Source organism: Mastomys coucha, unplaced genomic scaffold (genome assembly GCF_008632895.1).
Source record: "Mastomys coucha isolate ucsf_1 unplaced genomic scaffold, UCSF_Mcou_1 pScaffold18, whole genome shotgun sequence".
In the NCBI taxonomy this organism is placed as follows: Eukaryota; Metazoa; Chordata; class Mammalia; order Rodentia; family Muridae; genus Mastomys; species Mastomys coucha.
This window is the reverse complement of record NW_022196900.1, coordinates 54,128,159-54,145,007: the sequence shown is the minus strand read 5'-3', so window position 1 is coordinate 54,145,007 and position 16,849 is coordinate 54,128,159. Positions and strand designations below refer to the sequence as shown.

At 41.8% G+C, this 16,849-nt stretch overlaps 1 protein-coding gene across 2 annotated transcripts in view; it reads right to left on the bottom strand.

Moving 5' to 3' along the window:
* Positions 1 to 15,677, bottom strand: part of Tek (TEK receptor tyrosine kinase) — a 110,786-nt gene extending 95,109 nt beyond the window's left edge. Inside the window, exon 1 of one of the 2 annotated variants that reach the window (XM_031377864.1) lies at positions 15,176 to 15,677. In XM_031377864.1, the coding sequence (XP_031233724.1) occupies positions 15,176 to 15,227 (52 nt within the window). In that variant the 5' untranslated portion in view covers positions 15,228 to 15,677. The remainder of the gene's footprint in view (positions 1 to 15,175) is intronic. The other variant, XM_031377865.1, reaches the window with a different exon arrangement.
* Between the last annotated feature and the right edge of the window lie 1,172 nt (positions 15,678 to 16,849).

Here is a 16,849-nt window from a genome sequence, read left to right as displayed (position 1 = left end):
ATGCAAGCAAAACATCCATTCACATAAAAACAATAATCATTTTGAAATATAAAGGGTATTGTAGCCCACAGGAAGACCTAGTAGAACTATTCCCAAAACACTATCCTTTTTCAGAATTCTCTCAATTATTTATGCTGCTGAAGATCATGTCTTTATTCTTTATTTTAAGATTTATTTATTTATTATATGTAAGTACACTGTAGCTGTCTTCAGACACTCCAAAAGAGAGTGTCAGATCCCATTACAAATAGTTGTGAGCTACCATGTGGTGGCTGGGATTTGAACTCAGGACCATTCAGAAGAAAAGCCAGTGCTCTTAACCACTGAGCCATCTCTCCAGCCCCATGTTTTTATTCTTAAATAAGTTTCAAAAGTAGTATCTTTAGGGGTTTAACCAGAATTGTTAGGAAGCAATTTTTGTATCATATGGGACAAAATTATAAAACGTTGTATCATATAAAGGAAAAATGGTGATTTAAGTACCAGCAGTTTTTGTAAAAGGAAACATTTTAAAGACATCTCTTTCTGGAAATCTAATCAGTCTTGTGTATTATCTCATGTGGCTCAGAACTGGACAGGCTGCTTAGAAGCGGCAGAAATTGTAAACCATGCTTTCAAGATGGGAGAATCTGCTGTGACCAGCACTGGGCTGAGGCAGTACTGGGGAGTGGATGCTCATCTGGGGCCTCATGCTTCCTTAGCACTGATGCCAAAATATGGGGAAAATACTTGGTATCTGTGGATCTGTGGCTAAGCCACTCGGAGTAGAGAGCAGAGCGGCAACAGAAAGCCATGCTTTTGTAGAAATACGGGATCCTGATGGGACTTCCAGAAAAGCTAGGCCATGGTTGGGTCTACTTTGCTTCTGTTGAGCAGTATGTGCAAGCGGAGCCCTGATTATTTACAGATGCTGTCTCTGTGAATTCACATACCAGCTAAGGTCTACCTGTATCCACCAAGCCCACGCTGCAGTATTTCCCAGGCACGTGAATGCATGCAGAGACCACAGCTTGGGTGCAGGGGCATCCTTCTGCTCAGATTGCATACTATGAACCATCTCTTTTTAATTTATTTAGGGACACTTTTTTTTGGTGCTGTTTTTGCTTGTGATTTTACCTTTTAAAGACTACTCTAGCACTGCCTCGCTTCCTAAGCACAAGAAGGCTATGATGTTAGATGAGGTTTCCTCAGCTTTAAAAAAAAAAATGACTTGCTGCAAACAGGTAGCATTATATGTATTGATCTACTAATGAAAGTGTTTTGATCAGAGGTTTGCAGAATGCTAGTCCTGTACCCAGGGTTTACAGAACAGAACTACTACGAACAACCCACTGAATAGCTAGCCTCAACTCACACTGTAATAGCAACCTTCTCTGCAGGAAACTATGTGTTTTACTCATGATTATATATACAAAGACTCTGACTTATATTGTGGAAGGAAGAGAATATAAATTGGCCTCTAACTTACACACTAAGTAAATAAATAAACAAACAGCACTCTTAGGGGAAAATAGAACTAGAATAAAAAGGGTTGGTTGGTGACATGTGCTGAGAGGGAGAGGTATGGAATAGAATACTGAGTCCAGCAGTCACCTTTATCTGTGATGGATCAGTCCATGTTACTCAGAGGAAGTCTGACATCAGAGAATGTACCAAACTCCATACATGCTTTTTTTTTTTCTATAAATGCACACACCCATTTAGTGCCTTTATGAATTAAGCACTTGTCATATAACATTTGCTATGTGATACACAACAGTAAATTTAGCATGACTTGGGTTTTTTTTTTTTTCATAATGCCATAGATTCTCACTATAAACCTTGGCAGCCTCAGAATACATACGTGTGTGTGTGTGTGTGTGTGTGTGTGTGTGTGTATGTTCATTCTTTCCCAATATAGATGATATTTCATACATTTTTGCCTGTGCTTTCTCTTTAGTGCATCCACCTTGCCACCATTACTAGGCACTTCTCAATCATTATTTTAAAATACTGGTTATTTGAATACTCGTATTGTGATAGCACAGTGATTAGCCTCGCATCCAAGATAGAGACTCAAGTGACTAAGGGGCAGATAGTGAACACAGCATGGATACACTGGACAAAGGTCTGCGTGAGGTAGAGAAGCTGAAAAGGAAGAGATTTTGAGTCACAATCTTGAGCAACTGAAACCTTGCAATTATCTCTGGAGCCTCCTGGGTAATATCTTGGCCTGAGGGTAACACATAACAAAAACCTTGGCAGACAAACCCACAGATAAAGGGAGAGTGCTGGGTACAGATTCTTAAACACGGGAGCTCTGAGGAAACTTTGACCTCGTTGTGCAGAAAGACAGGAAATAAGGACAGCTAATAGTTTTGAATGTTTGTTATTAATCTGTATTTTGCTAGGCATTGGTCATGCTTCATTTCACACCTTGTTAGGATGGGATGTCATTATCCTTCTTCCACACAAGGGCACAGGACTTGCTCAAGGTCACATGCAGATGAATGAGCCTCTGGCCGAGATGAATTTGCCCAGTTATTTATGTTCTTAATCACTTTCCGTAAGATGCAAAAGTGGATTCAGCAAGGGTAATAAGTTTTTGAGTTTTATCAAAACTCAATCTGTTGGAGATTTGGGGGGTGCCTGATAGAAGCTACTGGCTCTCCCCAGAGAAAGCCGTCCCTGGGAAAACAGTGATACAGTCAGAGGGGATCCTTCCCTGGCTGGCAACAGCAGGGCCTTTTGTTTGCTCCCAGAAGCAGCTGGAGGGACTCACACATTACTCATGTTGGAATTAGTCTAGAGTCACTCGGTGGTGCATAGCCTCTGCAGCTGGCATAGGTTACTGGCTCCAGTTCCACCCCTCCTGGCAGGTGTTTGTGTTCATTGTAGTGCCGAAGTGGCGGGCGTGAGATGCACAGAATGGAGGGGCGGAGACAGAGCAAGGACAACCTGGGGGTAGGGATTTGAGTCTACAGCTCTGAGGTACTTCTAAGACAGAGAAAGTGAAATTATAAATGAATTGTTTGAGGTCTCTTTAGAAGACTTCCCCTCAGAGTCGTTCACTGCTGGTAAAATGGCTGAAACTGCCAACCCGTGGAGTCAAGCCTTTCTATGCTACTCTGTGTATTCATAGTCATGTCAGGTGGATAAAATCAGTGGCGATGTTAACATTTACTTAATGTCTTCTAAATTCAAGCACTGCTCTATATGACATCTGATAGAATTCACTCTCACATTCTTTTCCCCCCCCACCCCCGAGTCCCAGACTAATATAAGCTAATATAAGCTTTTCAGGTGAACTTTCTCATACTCAAGATTAACAGCAGGTACATTCGGTTGAACTCTTGGTCCCAACTCTTCCACAGTCATTACCTCCCTGTACTTGTTTTAGCCTCTTTGGGGTCTAGTATAGTTCCTGGTCCTTGAGTTTAGGCATGACATATATTTTAGGAGTGGTAGTGCTATCCTAAACCAAGTTCTTAAAGGAAATCTCACTCATTTGTCTGTTTCTACTTACCCCTCACTGGTTGATAACACCATTAGGAAAACAAATTCCACCATAACCTGCTGGCTCGAGGAGGAGGAGGGAGTGTGAACTGAGCCATCCATACAGCCCTCACTCAACACTGGCAGCAAGAAGCAGAGCTGCCCCAGCTGAAGCAGAGTCACCCGGATGGACACACACAGGTAGCACAAAGCCCAGGCGAGTGACCGTTTCTAGATCAGTCTAGCCATGGATTTGGGGAAGTAGCCTCTTACAAGGTGATAACTGACCAACACAAACACTAAGCAAGAATGAAAACTCAAGCAAGACACTCACCGCACAGGACTTGCTTTAAGCACTTGTATACACTCCCTCCCTTTAGTTCTCAAGACCTGTATTTCTGTCTCTCCCTCTTGAAAAGGTAGTAAAAAAAAAAAATTTTTTTTTTTCAAGGATTCCATGATTTTCAGCAGTTAAGAGTTGCTTTTGGGAAGGATTCACGAGGCCCTACCTACCATGAGGAACTAAGGACAGTTCATGGTTGCAGCGGGAGGGGAGAGATATCATCTCTAATTTCATAGCTACTGGTACATTGCCTGTGCCCCTATAAATAGATGCTCACCCAGGATCCTGGAAGTGACCTAATTAATTCATAGGGTCACAAGGCCAAAGTACATGAAAGCAGGAATAGGCTGAATGGCAAAAGAGATCACTGGGGGTGGAGTGGCAGGACGAGAGGGTAATGAGAGTAAACACGAACCATATATAATATTATATACAAGCATGAAACATACCAATCTGATTGTTGTGCTAAATAACTTTATCACAGCTGCCCCCCCCCCCCCAAACCCACCTGTTATGATGCAGTCAGAAACCTACAACGATCCCTTGCTTCGAAGGATGTGGACAGTATCTGTTATGTAACAGCCCCCCCCCCACTTCCTTCAGACTCCTGCATGGCCTCCCATTATCCTTAGTCAGTGATGGTAGAGAGAAGGACCTGGATCCTCCTCCCTTACAGCTCACCCTCTAAGTAAGCTCACAGAAAAGCACATGGAATTGGAATGCTGCCGAGCAGGAGACATCTCTCAGAGAGCAAATGACACTTACCTGGTCTAGTTCCTTAGTTCTCAACCCAAGCCCTGCCCAGTCACTACAAACATTTCACAACTGTACCTCATAGTCACACTGTGGAGGCCTTCTCTCTCCTGTGCTAAATACCTCTACCATTTCTCATAGAATCTCCCCTCTCCTGGGCTCATCCTCTCCGGGCAGACCCTGTGTGTCCTCTTGTACCCACATCACCCCCTTGATGTCCTCCTACTTTCATGGACTTCAGCAGAAGGTTGAGACCCTGTGACTTTAATTAGATGGCTTACAGGATTCTGGGTGAGCATCTATTTATAGGAGCATCTGCAACTTACCAGTAGCTACATTAGAGAAAATGTCTCTCCCTTCCCAAGGTGTTCCTGGACCTACACTGATTTTCTTTCTTGCTTTCTAGACAGGCCTGGAACACCTCTGTTCCTCTCATGGCCTCAAATTATATCCTAAAGGGCCCCATATAAGTGCCTCCTTCCCATCCAATCTCAAGACAAATTATCTTCTTCTTAGCCTATTTTCCCTCAGAAAATGTTTACTCTAATATTTTCTTCATTGTAGTGACAGCAACATTACACCGAACTGAGGAAGTATTTCTTAAATGTTTTATCCTCCGTTTTAATGCTTTTCTCTCCATTTATAATATCTTCCTCTACTCTTTACAGCTACTGATTTTCCATAAGGTTATCTAACCTTCTCAAATGCCACCCTCTTGGTGAGACCCTGTCATCTCCCAGAATTCTTCATGGCAGCAAACATGTATCGATGTGCTCTTATTAGATAAGGTTGGTTGTGTTTGAAGCTTTTCCAATGCCAGTCTTTGCCAAAATATATGTTGTGTGTGTGTGTGTGTGTGTGTGTGTGTGTGTGTGTGTGTGTGTAAGAGAGAGAGAGACAGAGAAAGACAGACAGACAGACAGACAGACGGGAGGGGGGAGAGGGAGAGAAAGAGAGAGAGGAGTCAGGTTTCTATTGCTGTGATAAACACCACGACCAAAAATCCTTGGAGAGGAAAGGGTTTATTTCTTCTTACACTTACAGTCCATCACTGAGGGAAGTCAGGGCAGGAACTCAAGAGACCATGGAGAAACACGGCTTGGTGGCTTTCTCAGCCTATTCTCTTCTAGCACCCTGGACCACCTCCCCAGGGGTAGGACCACCCACAGTGGACCTGCCCCTCCCACATCAAACATTAAATCAAGAAAATGTCTCTCAGATTTGCTTACAGGCGAATTTGATGCAGGCATTTTCCCTCTTGAGGTTCCTCTCCCCAGAAAGCTTTAGCTTGTGTCAAGCTGAGAAAAACTAACCAACAGAATGCAACTAACTAACACAAAGGCTTGAAGGTAAATATTTAGAAACTGAAAGGAACCCAGCTCGAACAAAGCACAGCTCCAACATGTGCGGGTCTGAGAGTTCCAAGCAACGGGCTGACGCAGTCAGTAGGCAAAGACTGGCAATGGAAGAGATTCAAACACAAGCACCTTCTCCCTCTTTGATTCTGACGTTGGAGGCCTGAATATGAAAATCGGAGGATGATTAAATCAACCTTAAGGAATAGTAGTGGTTTTCAGATACAGGAGGTAGGGACATTGATAGAGGGGGGTGGGGATTAGGAGAAAGAAGTGGTGAGTTGTGAGCAGAGCTATTGTAACATAAACATTGAGCATGCCACCATATTGTAACATAGGCATTGAGCATGCAGCCTTATGATGGAATAGCAGTTTAGTCACATTTGAGGCAGACTATCAAGGGTGTGGAGCTCAGTGGTTACATGCTCAACCTGCATACATAAGGTCCTACATTCAAATCCCCACAAGTAGAAAAAAAAAGTGTGGCAGCTTGATTAGATCAGCTATCAATTAGGTAGCAACAGGCTTGGGATAAATAAAATAAGAAGGGTACTTACAAATGACAAGTCATCTTAGAACCTCTGCTAATCAAGACCCAGAGGCTAGAAGAAGTTGGGAATTGTTTGGGGGGGAGTAGGGGCTCCACCTTGCTGGATGTATGAGTCATGAGCAAGGAATTTTCCCCATCAGGCAACCCAGCTTTTTAACAGAAGCCCAAGAACCCAGGGCTCTAAGCCCTTCTCTCCTTTTTCCTGATACAAAGATGGTCTTAAGCAGTCAAAGAAGTCAGAGTCAGCCCCACACATATATAAACAGATTAGCTCAGGAATGGAGGCCTGTTCTGAACACACCAGCATCAGGCAGCCTAAGAAGGTCCAACTTTGTACACAAAGCAGTTAGGACCATCCCATTACGTAAATACTTGTCACACACTGACACTGTAGCAAGTACTGCTAAGCAGTTGCCCCACAGCACATGTTGTCCTTGCTTTTGAGTATGCAACCTGAAGTGACCTATGCAGCAGCCAAGAGGCATGTTTTAAAGTTTGAGTGTTTAGGTCATTTTTGCTTAAATCTTGTTTTCCACCATTTCCCCAGAGGCATGCGATCATTCAGAATGCTTCACTTTCAGAAGACAGAAACCAGGTCAAAGCAGTCCAAACAAATAAGAAGTCCATGTAATTACAGGGTACAGGGATGGATCTCTGGTCCCATGGCACTGGTCTGGTGTTAAATAACATCTGTGCCTGTTGCAGTTCTGTTCAGCTATCAACCTAGCTCTCTTCCTAAACACCAGCTTCCCTATGTGGCCAGGGACTCTGACCTTGGGGAAGATCTTACTTCTTACATCTTATATTAAAAGCCCCAGGCTGATTCTAAACTCCTGTTGGATTTTGCATCCTCCTCGTAAACTATCTGCTGTCCTTCAATAGAAAGGACATTCTTATATTTTCTTTTCTTTCTTTCTTTTTTTTTTTTTTTTTTTTTTTTTTTGGTTTTTTGAGACAGGGTTTCTCTGTGTAGCCCTGGCTGTCCTGGAACTCACTCTGTAGACCAGCCTGGTCTCAAACTCAGAAATCCACCTGCCTCTGCCTCCCAAGTGCTGGGATTAAAGGCGTGTGCCACCACCGCCTGGCTAGAAAGGACATTCTTTGTCCAGTGAATGAGAGTCCCATCAGAGTCACAGTGAGAAGGGATAGCATCTTTTGAATGTAGATTAGGTTAGGAAGTTCCCAATAGTTGATGCCTACCACACATTTTAGCTTTGGGCAAGTAATTTTACCATGTGGAGCCTTGCTTACCTTGGTACTTAAAAAGCAAATAATAATATCTACTAGTTAGGATGTTGAGAGTTATATTAAAAGACTTGGCACATACGAGCTCGATCTTTGTTATTCCTGGTACAATTATTGTTTTATTTTGGGGGATTGTATTTTACTGTTGATGTTTGTTTGGGGGTTGTTTTTGATATAGGGATCTGAACTTCAAACCCATCCCAGATTCCCAGATGTCTGAAGTACTCCTGTCCCCAGGGTGGAGTCCTCTTTGGCCCTGTAGCCAGACGCCTTGTACAAGCCAGGCCTGTGTGCCAAGGTTACGCTGCTTCACCATCTGACCGGCCAGCCACAGAGCAGTGAGTAGCTAGCTCCTAGGCCCCAGCAATGTCAATACTACCTTCCTGACTCCGCCTATTGTATCTAGAGGAAAGTGGCTGCTCATTGTCTTCCAGAGCTCCCCCCAGGAAGCATGATATCACCCTCTAACAAAAGCGGGAAAGCTGACAGATCTGCTGAGATGGGTGTGACCACACACACACACACACACACACACACACCTCCCTGGTCAAGCCCTGAACAAGAGGCTGTGACAAACAGGGAGCAAACACCAGCCACCCACAACACCCATCAGCCTCACCAACTCCTGTGTCTGATCCATAAATGTCTCCATTTCTGTCACTTCCACACCACGTCAGTCATGTCCTCATGGAAATTCATTCCCCATCAGCAACAAAGGTGCCAAAGAGTCAAGATTCTGCCCATCTAGCAGATTTTGATCTTCAGTCCGGCTTTCACAGTCTTGGGGGAAGGAACATGGTTAGACTGCTGAAGAGACATAGCAGGCAGCAATGTGCTGGCTCACAAGACCGACGAGCTGAGTTCAATCTCTAAGATCCTCATTGGAGGAGAGGACCAAACTCTGATGTCCATATGTATCACACACACACACACACACACACACACACACACACACACACACACACGGCAGTAAATAAAATTTTATAAAATAGATCTTGGAGGTAGGTATAGAGGGAAACAAGCATGGCCTCCATCTAAAAAAAAAAAAAAAAAATCCTTCTGTGTTTGTGATGTGAGCTAAGGAAGAGCCTGGTCAGGAATTGGGTTATCAGTTTAAAATTCCAGAAATAAGGGAGGCAACTTTAGACGCTGCCTTTCCGGGAGGCTGTGAGTGATGCCAGCTGATCTCCTGGCCCCCTCCCAATGGAGGGATCTGCCAATGCAGCTGCCTGGCTCTCTGTAAAGCATCTCATCTGTAGGCTAATGCTACAGGCCTGGAGCCTGTCACCCCAGTGCCTGCATCTTACACTCCTGCCCCTAGCAACATCAACTGTCTAAAAGTCTCCAGAAAGAATATGGATTGGTTTTGCAGTTTCTACCATCCCCTGACTTCTAACTCTTAAAAAAAAAAAAAAAAAAAAAAAAAAAAAAAAAAAAAAAAAAAAAAATTCTTTGGCTATTAAACTATGTGTCAGTCATTTGCCTAATTCCCTTCTTCTGAGTTTCAGATGTCAAAAGCCAAATTTTGCTCAGCATTTCCCTTTAAATGCAATCTCAACATCAACATATACAGAACCATCATTTGCTCTATCCCTCCCCTTCTGCCATGTGTCCCAGCACTTGGAATGGCTCTGCCTCTGTGCAAACCAGAATACTGCTCCCCTCCCCACTGTGCAACCAGTCACTAACCCCGCATCTTCTTCTAAGGCTGTTTCAGACTTCCTGGTCATCCCTGAAGCCTTCTTGCCAACAAGGTTGAGGAGCCATACTGGACCCAGCCTCCAGTCTCCACCACTTTAACCCATCCTCCACATTAATATTACTATGATTCTCCCAGAGCTTAAGTCAGATGTGACATAATAGGACTAACGCCCTGCTAAAATGCAGCATACAGAGAGCTAAGTACGAGCTACTTAAAATGGGTTTCAAGGCCCTTCATGGTCTGACCCCAACTTTAATTTAATACTTTAAATCCAACTCTGCTCCATTTCCTGTGACTTCATACTCCCAACTGTCATTTGGGTTGTTTCCTCTATGGAAAATCTTTGGTTTTTTGTCCTTTGGGTTTTTTTTTCACTTTTCTTTTCAATTTTAACATCATGTAGGCCAGACATGGTAGCTCATGCCTACAGTCTCAGCACCTTGGAGGCAAAGACAGGAGAATCTCAAGTTCACAGCCGGCATGACTACAAAGAGTTACAAACCAGCCCAAGGCTTTCAGTGAGACTCTCTCTCTCTCAAAATAAAAGAGGGGGGGTGGTTCTGCATAACTCATAAATATTTTTGAAAATATTTATGATTGTTTAGGAGCTCTTGAAAAGGAAAATTCAACCTGCAAGTTTCCCAATGTCATTTTCTTATTTTTAAATCAGCAGTCAATGAAGTCATTATAGTGGTTAGACTTTTACTTAAATGTTTACTGTCCATTTAATTTTAATTTCTTTTTAATGCTGAAGACCAACCCCAGAGTTCTGTAAACTCTAAGCTTATATTCTGCTACTGAGCTACATCCCTAGCCATTGGTTGTTGAAACAGAGTCTCTCTATGTAGCTCAGGCTAGACTTAAATGTCTTAGGCAATTCAGTCTGGTCTTGAACTCCTAATCCTCCTGCCTCTACCTCCTGAAGGCTGATATAAAAGGTGTGTGCCTCCATGAATTGTGTATTCAGCTCACTAATAGAGAGCTTGTCTAACATGCATGAGACCTTGAATTTGATCCCAGCAAAGCAAAAACCAAATGGAAATATTTATGTACAATTTAGATGTTCTAATCTCATTTTGTATCACTGGATCTAACAGGTATTTCTGTCATACTTGTAAATGTTTTTATTTTGCATAAATTACAACTATATCACTTATCACAAAATCCTAAAATTCATCAGCCATTTTTCCTTTAAAACACAAGCGTTGTAAGGTAAAGAGGGAGAATGGACAATCTTTTTTTATATTCTAGTACTGTACATGATCCAAAGTACATCTCCAATACGTCACCACTGATTGAAATCAAACACATACAAATAGGAATATCAAAAGGCACGCAAGAAATTCATTAGATGTCTATTGAGTAAAACATCTGCATATGTTATAGGAAGTATTCAACAATTAGAAAATTCCTAATACTAAGTAAAAATCTAGCTAAACATCCTTTTGAGTTTACTCTTTATTTTTGATGCCCAAAGAAAGAAATATTCCTTTTACTTAAAAATTTACCTTTTAAGATAGCAATGTTTAATATTTTCATTGTGTAAGAATTCATCCACTATAAATACTACTTCACTGTGGCTTCAACCCTGTCTACAACATTCCTTCCTCCCACCCCATATACTAATTGTTCCCTACCACAACTGTTAAACTCTGCTCAGTTTTAGAAAATCACTACAACAAGTCAAATGTGTGTACTGATAAGAATAGAAAATGAATAGCATCCACTGTAAAAGATTTTAAGAATCTAATTGAGTTAACTCTATTTGCCCCAAACTCAACGATATATTGATTGGTTGCACAGCATTAGGAGAAAGCCATGAAGAGGAAGTGCTGCCTGGGGAAGGTTGCACTGTTATGAACACTGGCTTCCATTCTTAAGGACCCAGGTTAGATTCCCTGCATCCATATAGCAGCTTACAACCATCTATAACTCTATAAGTCCCAGGGATCCAGTGACCTCTTCTGGTCTCCACTGGCATCGGGCACACACAGACTGATGCAGCCAAAGCACCCATACAAATTAAATAAGCTTTTAAAAATTTTAATTTGCTGTTTCCAAAAGGGTAAGATTCCATGAACAAGGGCTGAGACAAGAAGATGTGTATATTTTGATATGGTCTTGATATGTACCATGACCAGGGATGAACAGATAAAACCTTGAAGGGCTCAACTAGTTTGAAGTATTGTGGGGAAAGACTACAAGTGCTGAGAGTTCTTCACCTAGATGCTGGGAAAAATAGTATCACTGCTGCTTTGCACAGATGCTGACAGCAGACGTCTCCTTTAATATATTGGCTTAATTAAGGGAGCTCTTACTGACTAACATTTGACATGCAGCATCATATTTGATCCTTAGAGAAACCCTGAGAAATGAATATTCTCATTCCAAAAGATAAACGACGAATGTGCTGTGCTTATCTACTCTGGCCTTGGATGTTGTAAACTCAAATTTGTGATTCCTCATCCACGTTTTAACTGTTGCGTCTTGCCTGCTAGTTTGCTGCGAAGGTTCTCTGGGCTGTTTAATGGGTGTAGTCTAAGCAGCATGTTGAAGTGATATCATTTCTGGCTTGCACCTAGTTTATGCATCGTATTTCACACAAGCAGAGCTCCTATTAATTTTGTGTTTCATCAAAACCTACTTATTATTCACCAGAATTCTAAACTAACCACTTTTCTCCTACAATGAGAATCCATGATCTATTTTTTAACCTAAATAACAAAGCTGACATTTAACTATTTTTAAAATGATGTCTTTTGCTTTGGGCCCATCTTTCCAGATTAAAGAAATTTCTTGAATCCTGATTCTGTGTGCTAACTAGAAAATCTCCTACTAGGAGTCAGAGGTAACTTGGTCACACCTATCTTTTGAGGGGTGGAACTGTAAGTAGCAAACTATTATCTTCAGAAGAACTCAGAGTCTCTAGAGAAGTAGTTCTCAACCTGTGAGTCATGACCCCTTTGAAGGTCACATCAGATATTTACATGACAATTCATAACAGTAGCAAAATTATAGTTATGGAGTAGCAACAGAAAACATTTTATGGCTGGAGGTCACTACAACATGAAGAACTGTATTAAAGTGTCACAGCATTAGGAAGGTTGAGAGCCACTGTTCTAAAAGGACACAGCATAGTCTTTTGAGATGGACTTGGGTAATTTCTTTGCTCCTGGAGAGATATCATAGAAAAATTAGGCTCTTCCTGAAAGTTCTCTCAGGGTAGGGCTAAGAGGGAAGTGCTAACAACAGCAATGGTTGGAAAGGAGAGTTTCTGAAAAGGCCAGATCTTCCTTTGGAAAACAATTCCAAGAGGTGTCCTGATCCCAGTCCAAGGAGAAGGCTCCTCCTGGGATCACGTTCCTGACCTTACTATTGCATTTCCTTTGCCAGCTCAGACAACATCTCTGCTATCTCTGAATCCAGTTGTTTAAAATGTCACACAAGACAGGAAGGACAGCTGAAGATGTGTGACCTGAAGACTTCCTATCAGTGTGAATCATATAGGACATCCATGATGAAGCAGAGAAGTGTGTATATGTGTGTGTGTGTGTGTGTGTGTGTGTGTGTTTTAAGTGTACACAATTCTTTAGCGCATCCTGCTAGGTTTGGTGCAGACAGGGAATTAAAGATGGGGTAACACTACTAAGTTATATGAGAACTTGTTTGCAAGCTGAAATTGGTAATAGTTCTCAAGTGGAAGGAGCCAGCACCAGAATCTTGAGTCGTTATGGAAGCCACAGACCTCTTCCAGTTTATGTATTAGCAGGCTGCTTTGCCACCAGAGCAACCTTTATGGAGGCAAATACAGAATCTTTATTCTTCCATTATGTTTGTACAACAAAAAAGGAATACCAGGCCACCAAGTAGACTGTACATATAAGCCCTATATCCCGTCACATTAATCAAGTACACTATTATAGTCTGACTTGAAGAAAGAACTGCCGAGGCTGTTTTTGTGGTCACCAAGCCTTAAGCACTCCTGTTCATGAAGGCTTAGATACTGTGTGAAAGTCAGGAATCAATAGAGACCTTCAGCAGAAACCAAGCTTTCTATGTCCTACTTTCTAACAAGAACATGACCTCCTCCTCCTCCTTGTCACCTTCCCTCCAGAAATCAGTTTCAAGGAACTGAAGTCAAGCATCAATGAGACAACTGTTTTGGAACAGAACTTTTTTGTATGAGTTCATGACAACTTTTCTAAACTTATATTGTAGAATGCCATAACAAAGTCACTTAGGGAGAAGGAATAAGTTGAAACAGTTCTGTGTGTGTGCGCGTGCGTGCGCATATGTATGTAAGCATACTACTCATTTATTTAACTTAAAACTATATCAGAGCAAAAGCATATACTTGAACTTTGTATTATTATAATCTCTGGTATAAAAATCAGTCCCATATTCTCTATCACTGATCAGTGTGACTTGTGGAAAGCAAGTCGAAACTGAGGAACCTTAATAATTATTTAAAAGACATCAACCTCTCTCTACATTAATATAAAGACTAATATAAATATATAGCAATATATTATGCTGTTATGTTATATTATAAATAAGTTACCACATAGGTAATTGGCATCATCTTAGATACTCTTTCAGCAATTTGTGTTACTATTAAAATATTATTATTAAATTATTAAACATATCTGATACATTGGTTGTTGAAATCCAATTGAAAAGCTATATGAGAAATTGTACACAATTATCATACTTTACTGGGTTAATTTTTTGAATACTTAACAAAATATTTAAACATATGGAAAAATATAAAAATAACATCAAAAGTATTTCTTTGTATCAAATTCTATTACTATGTATACCCTCACCCTTAAGTCTGGTAAAATTTCCCAAATTCATATCCTGTGTCAATTACGTTTTTATCATGATAATTAGAATACTTTCAAACCAAGTCCTGGAATCCTATAGCAATGATAATGTATCTATGATCTGCAGTTTGGGTCCTTATGTTTCTCCTAGCAAGATTTACCTATGCTGGGTGAGTTACAAGGCACCCCACTGTGTAGAGTCTGTGGTACACATACAAACCCCAAACTCATCCTGGCTGCCTTTTCTAGAGAGGCCACTACAGGACTTGGCCAAACACTGAGTCCGGCAAGCTTGGTAATTGCCTACATTTTAGTTAGCTTGCTAGGGCTAATAAATATGATTTATTCTATGTGAAACATCAAAAAATTAAAGTCAGTGGCATAGCCCTAACTTCCCGGACCCCTACCTGAAAGACAAAAAGACCCGAGTTGGACTATTGGTATTAAAAAGGATGGAGATACATAATCTTTACAGAAAATCGATCTTATTTTTACTTCACAATGACGTTTTGTACACGGCAAGGTAGGAATTTTGTTCCTACCAAAAAAAAAAATCATTGAAGAAGACTTTCTTTAAAGTAGCTACAACTCGATTTTGTTGTTATGGATAAGGAAACACCAGAATGAGAGGCAAGAAAGAATACTCCAGAATAAATAGATCCCTTCAAATAAGGTGATTTACTCAGTCCTGGGAGAGGCTGTGGCAACCCAGGAGGCAGCATCTGTCTACAAGAGATGGCTAGAAAACCCAGCTGGTGCCACTGGAATCTGAACTTCACAACCTTTGCATGTGTAAACTGGAGAGTCACCGAAAAGCAGTGTCAGTATGACCAAATCGAAGGTTTGGTGAGAGTGAGAGAATGGCGAGAAGTCACAGTTTTTAAAGCATGACACACACAAAAAAATAACCATCAAGCCAAAACTTACCATAAAGGAGCAAGCTGACTCCACAGAGAACTAAGCCGGCTAACGAGTCCATACTTCCCCAGAGCTCCCCATCCAGCGTCCACAGATGAGCATGAGGTCCCTGGGAACCTTTCAAAAACTCACAACTTTGCGACTTCCCACTCTCATGGTCTACTCTCTCTTGTTTACAAGTTGGAGGCAAGGAGGAACACCACAGAAGCAGGCGGTAACAGTCTCATTTCTGTCTGAGCACAGGGAGTTTTAAGTTCCTTTTTCCTGTTTCCTTTGTAGATTAGGATGGGAAAGGCTGTATCTTAAAGGCACTTGGTATCAGCGGGGCTTGGGGCAGAGCGAGCCCTATCCATCTTGCCCTTCATCCAAGGCTTATCTTCTGCTCCTGCTCCCGCTCCTGCTCCTGCCTTGACTGAATTGTGGAGCAGAGGGATCTTTGTTACAAGTAAGGTCCTGGTCAGCATTTTCAGGAACAATAGGGGTATCCTCTCATAGGCCAGGAATTGAATAACAAGCCCTCCACCTATGTATGGTATGCGATGAGGACCAGCCCTTCCAGGCTAAGCAGTTCTCTGGGGTGCGTTTGGGATCACTGACAAAAGGGGCTTTGGGGCATGGGGAGCAGCATTTGCTCTCCTGTTTGCATTTTCACTCACAGGGTTTGAATTGGGCAACAAAGTTTCCTGTGATGAGAAATCATAACCTGGAAGGCAATCAATTTGAGGGAGCATGGTTGAGGTCAGCTCTCAGCGGAGCCACTAGAGACCAGATTCCACAGCCATTAGCCTATTTTTCTTACACCCAGATGGCCTGTCCGTTGGCCCTGAGCCCAAATATACGCATGCTACTGGCCACAGCTTTAATTTTTATTAGCATTTCATCTGAGGGTTGGAGAACTAATTTGTTGGAGAACTTGGCACAGGAAGATTTTTAGTAATGTGAATAATTTCATAGTTATTGGCAAACAGAATTTCAGATGCAAATTATATACAGAATTATGGGGGAGGTTCTTTTTGAGAGAGTGACTTTGTCTACAGCTTAGGCAAGCCTGGAAGTGGCCTTGAGCTCATGGTAACAATGCTTCCTCAGCCTGCTGAGTATTGATACTACAATCATAAACCACACTCCTGGATTTATCTAGAGATTTTAAATAACCAGGCAGGTGATGTGGCTCAGCCAGTAAAGCCAAGACTGAGTTTAATCCAAAGCCCATGCGATGGAAAGAGAGACACCTGAAAATGTGTACCTCACATGTGACCTAAATGTATACACACATACATAAAAAAATATAACCAACAAAGATATAAATCATCTCTATAAAGACCCAATAAAAGGGATATGTCTGCAGGAGCAGAGAGAAGAATGAATAATGAGTTCTCCAGCAAGCTCAGGTACCTGAACCTTATCCAGGTGATTTCTTGTTCTCAGTGTGAATGAAGCAAGCATTCCACCAGACGCCTGACTTTACATGAAGGCAGGCTTGCCCCTCCTTTTCTCACGAGCCACAGGAAGGGACACAGTGCTGCTAGTCTTGATGGATTTCTGCCCTAGGTTTTATCACTTCAGGGCTGATCTTGAGTGCCCATAATGCTTCCAACCTGCAGGGGACTCAGCCATAACAGTTCAAGAGCAGTCACTGAGAACTAGTAATGCTGCCAAGCTGAGGTGTGCAAAGCCCATTTC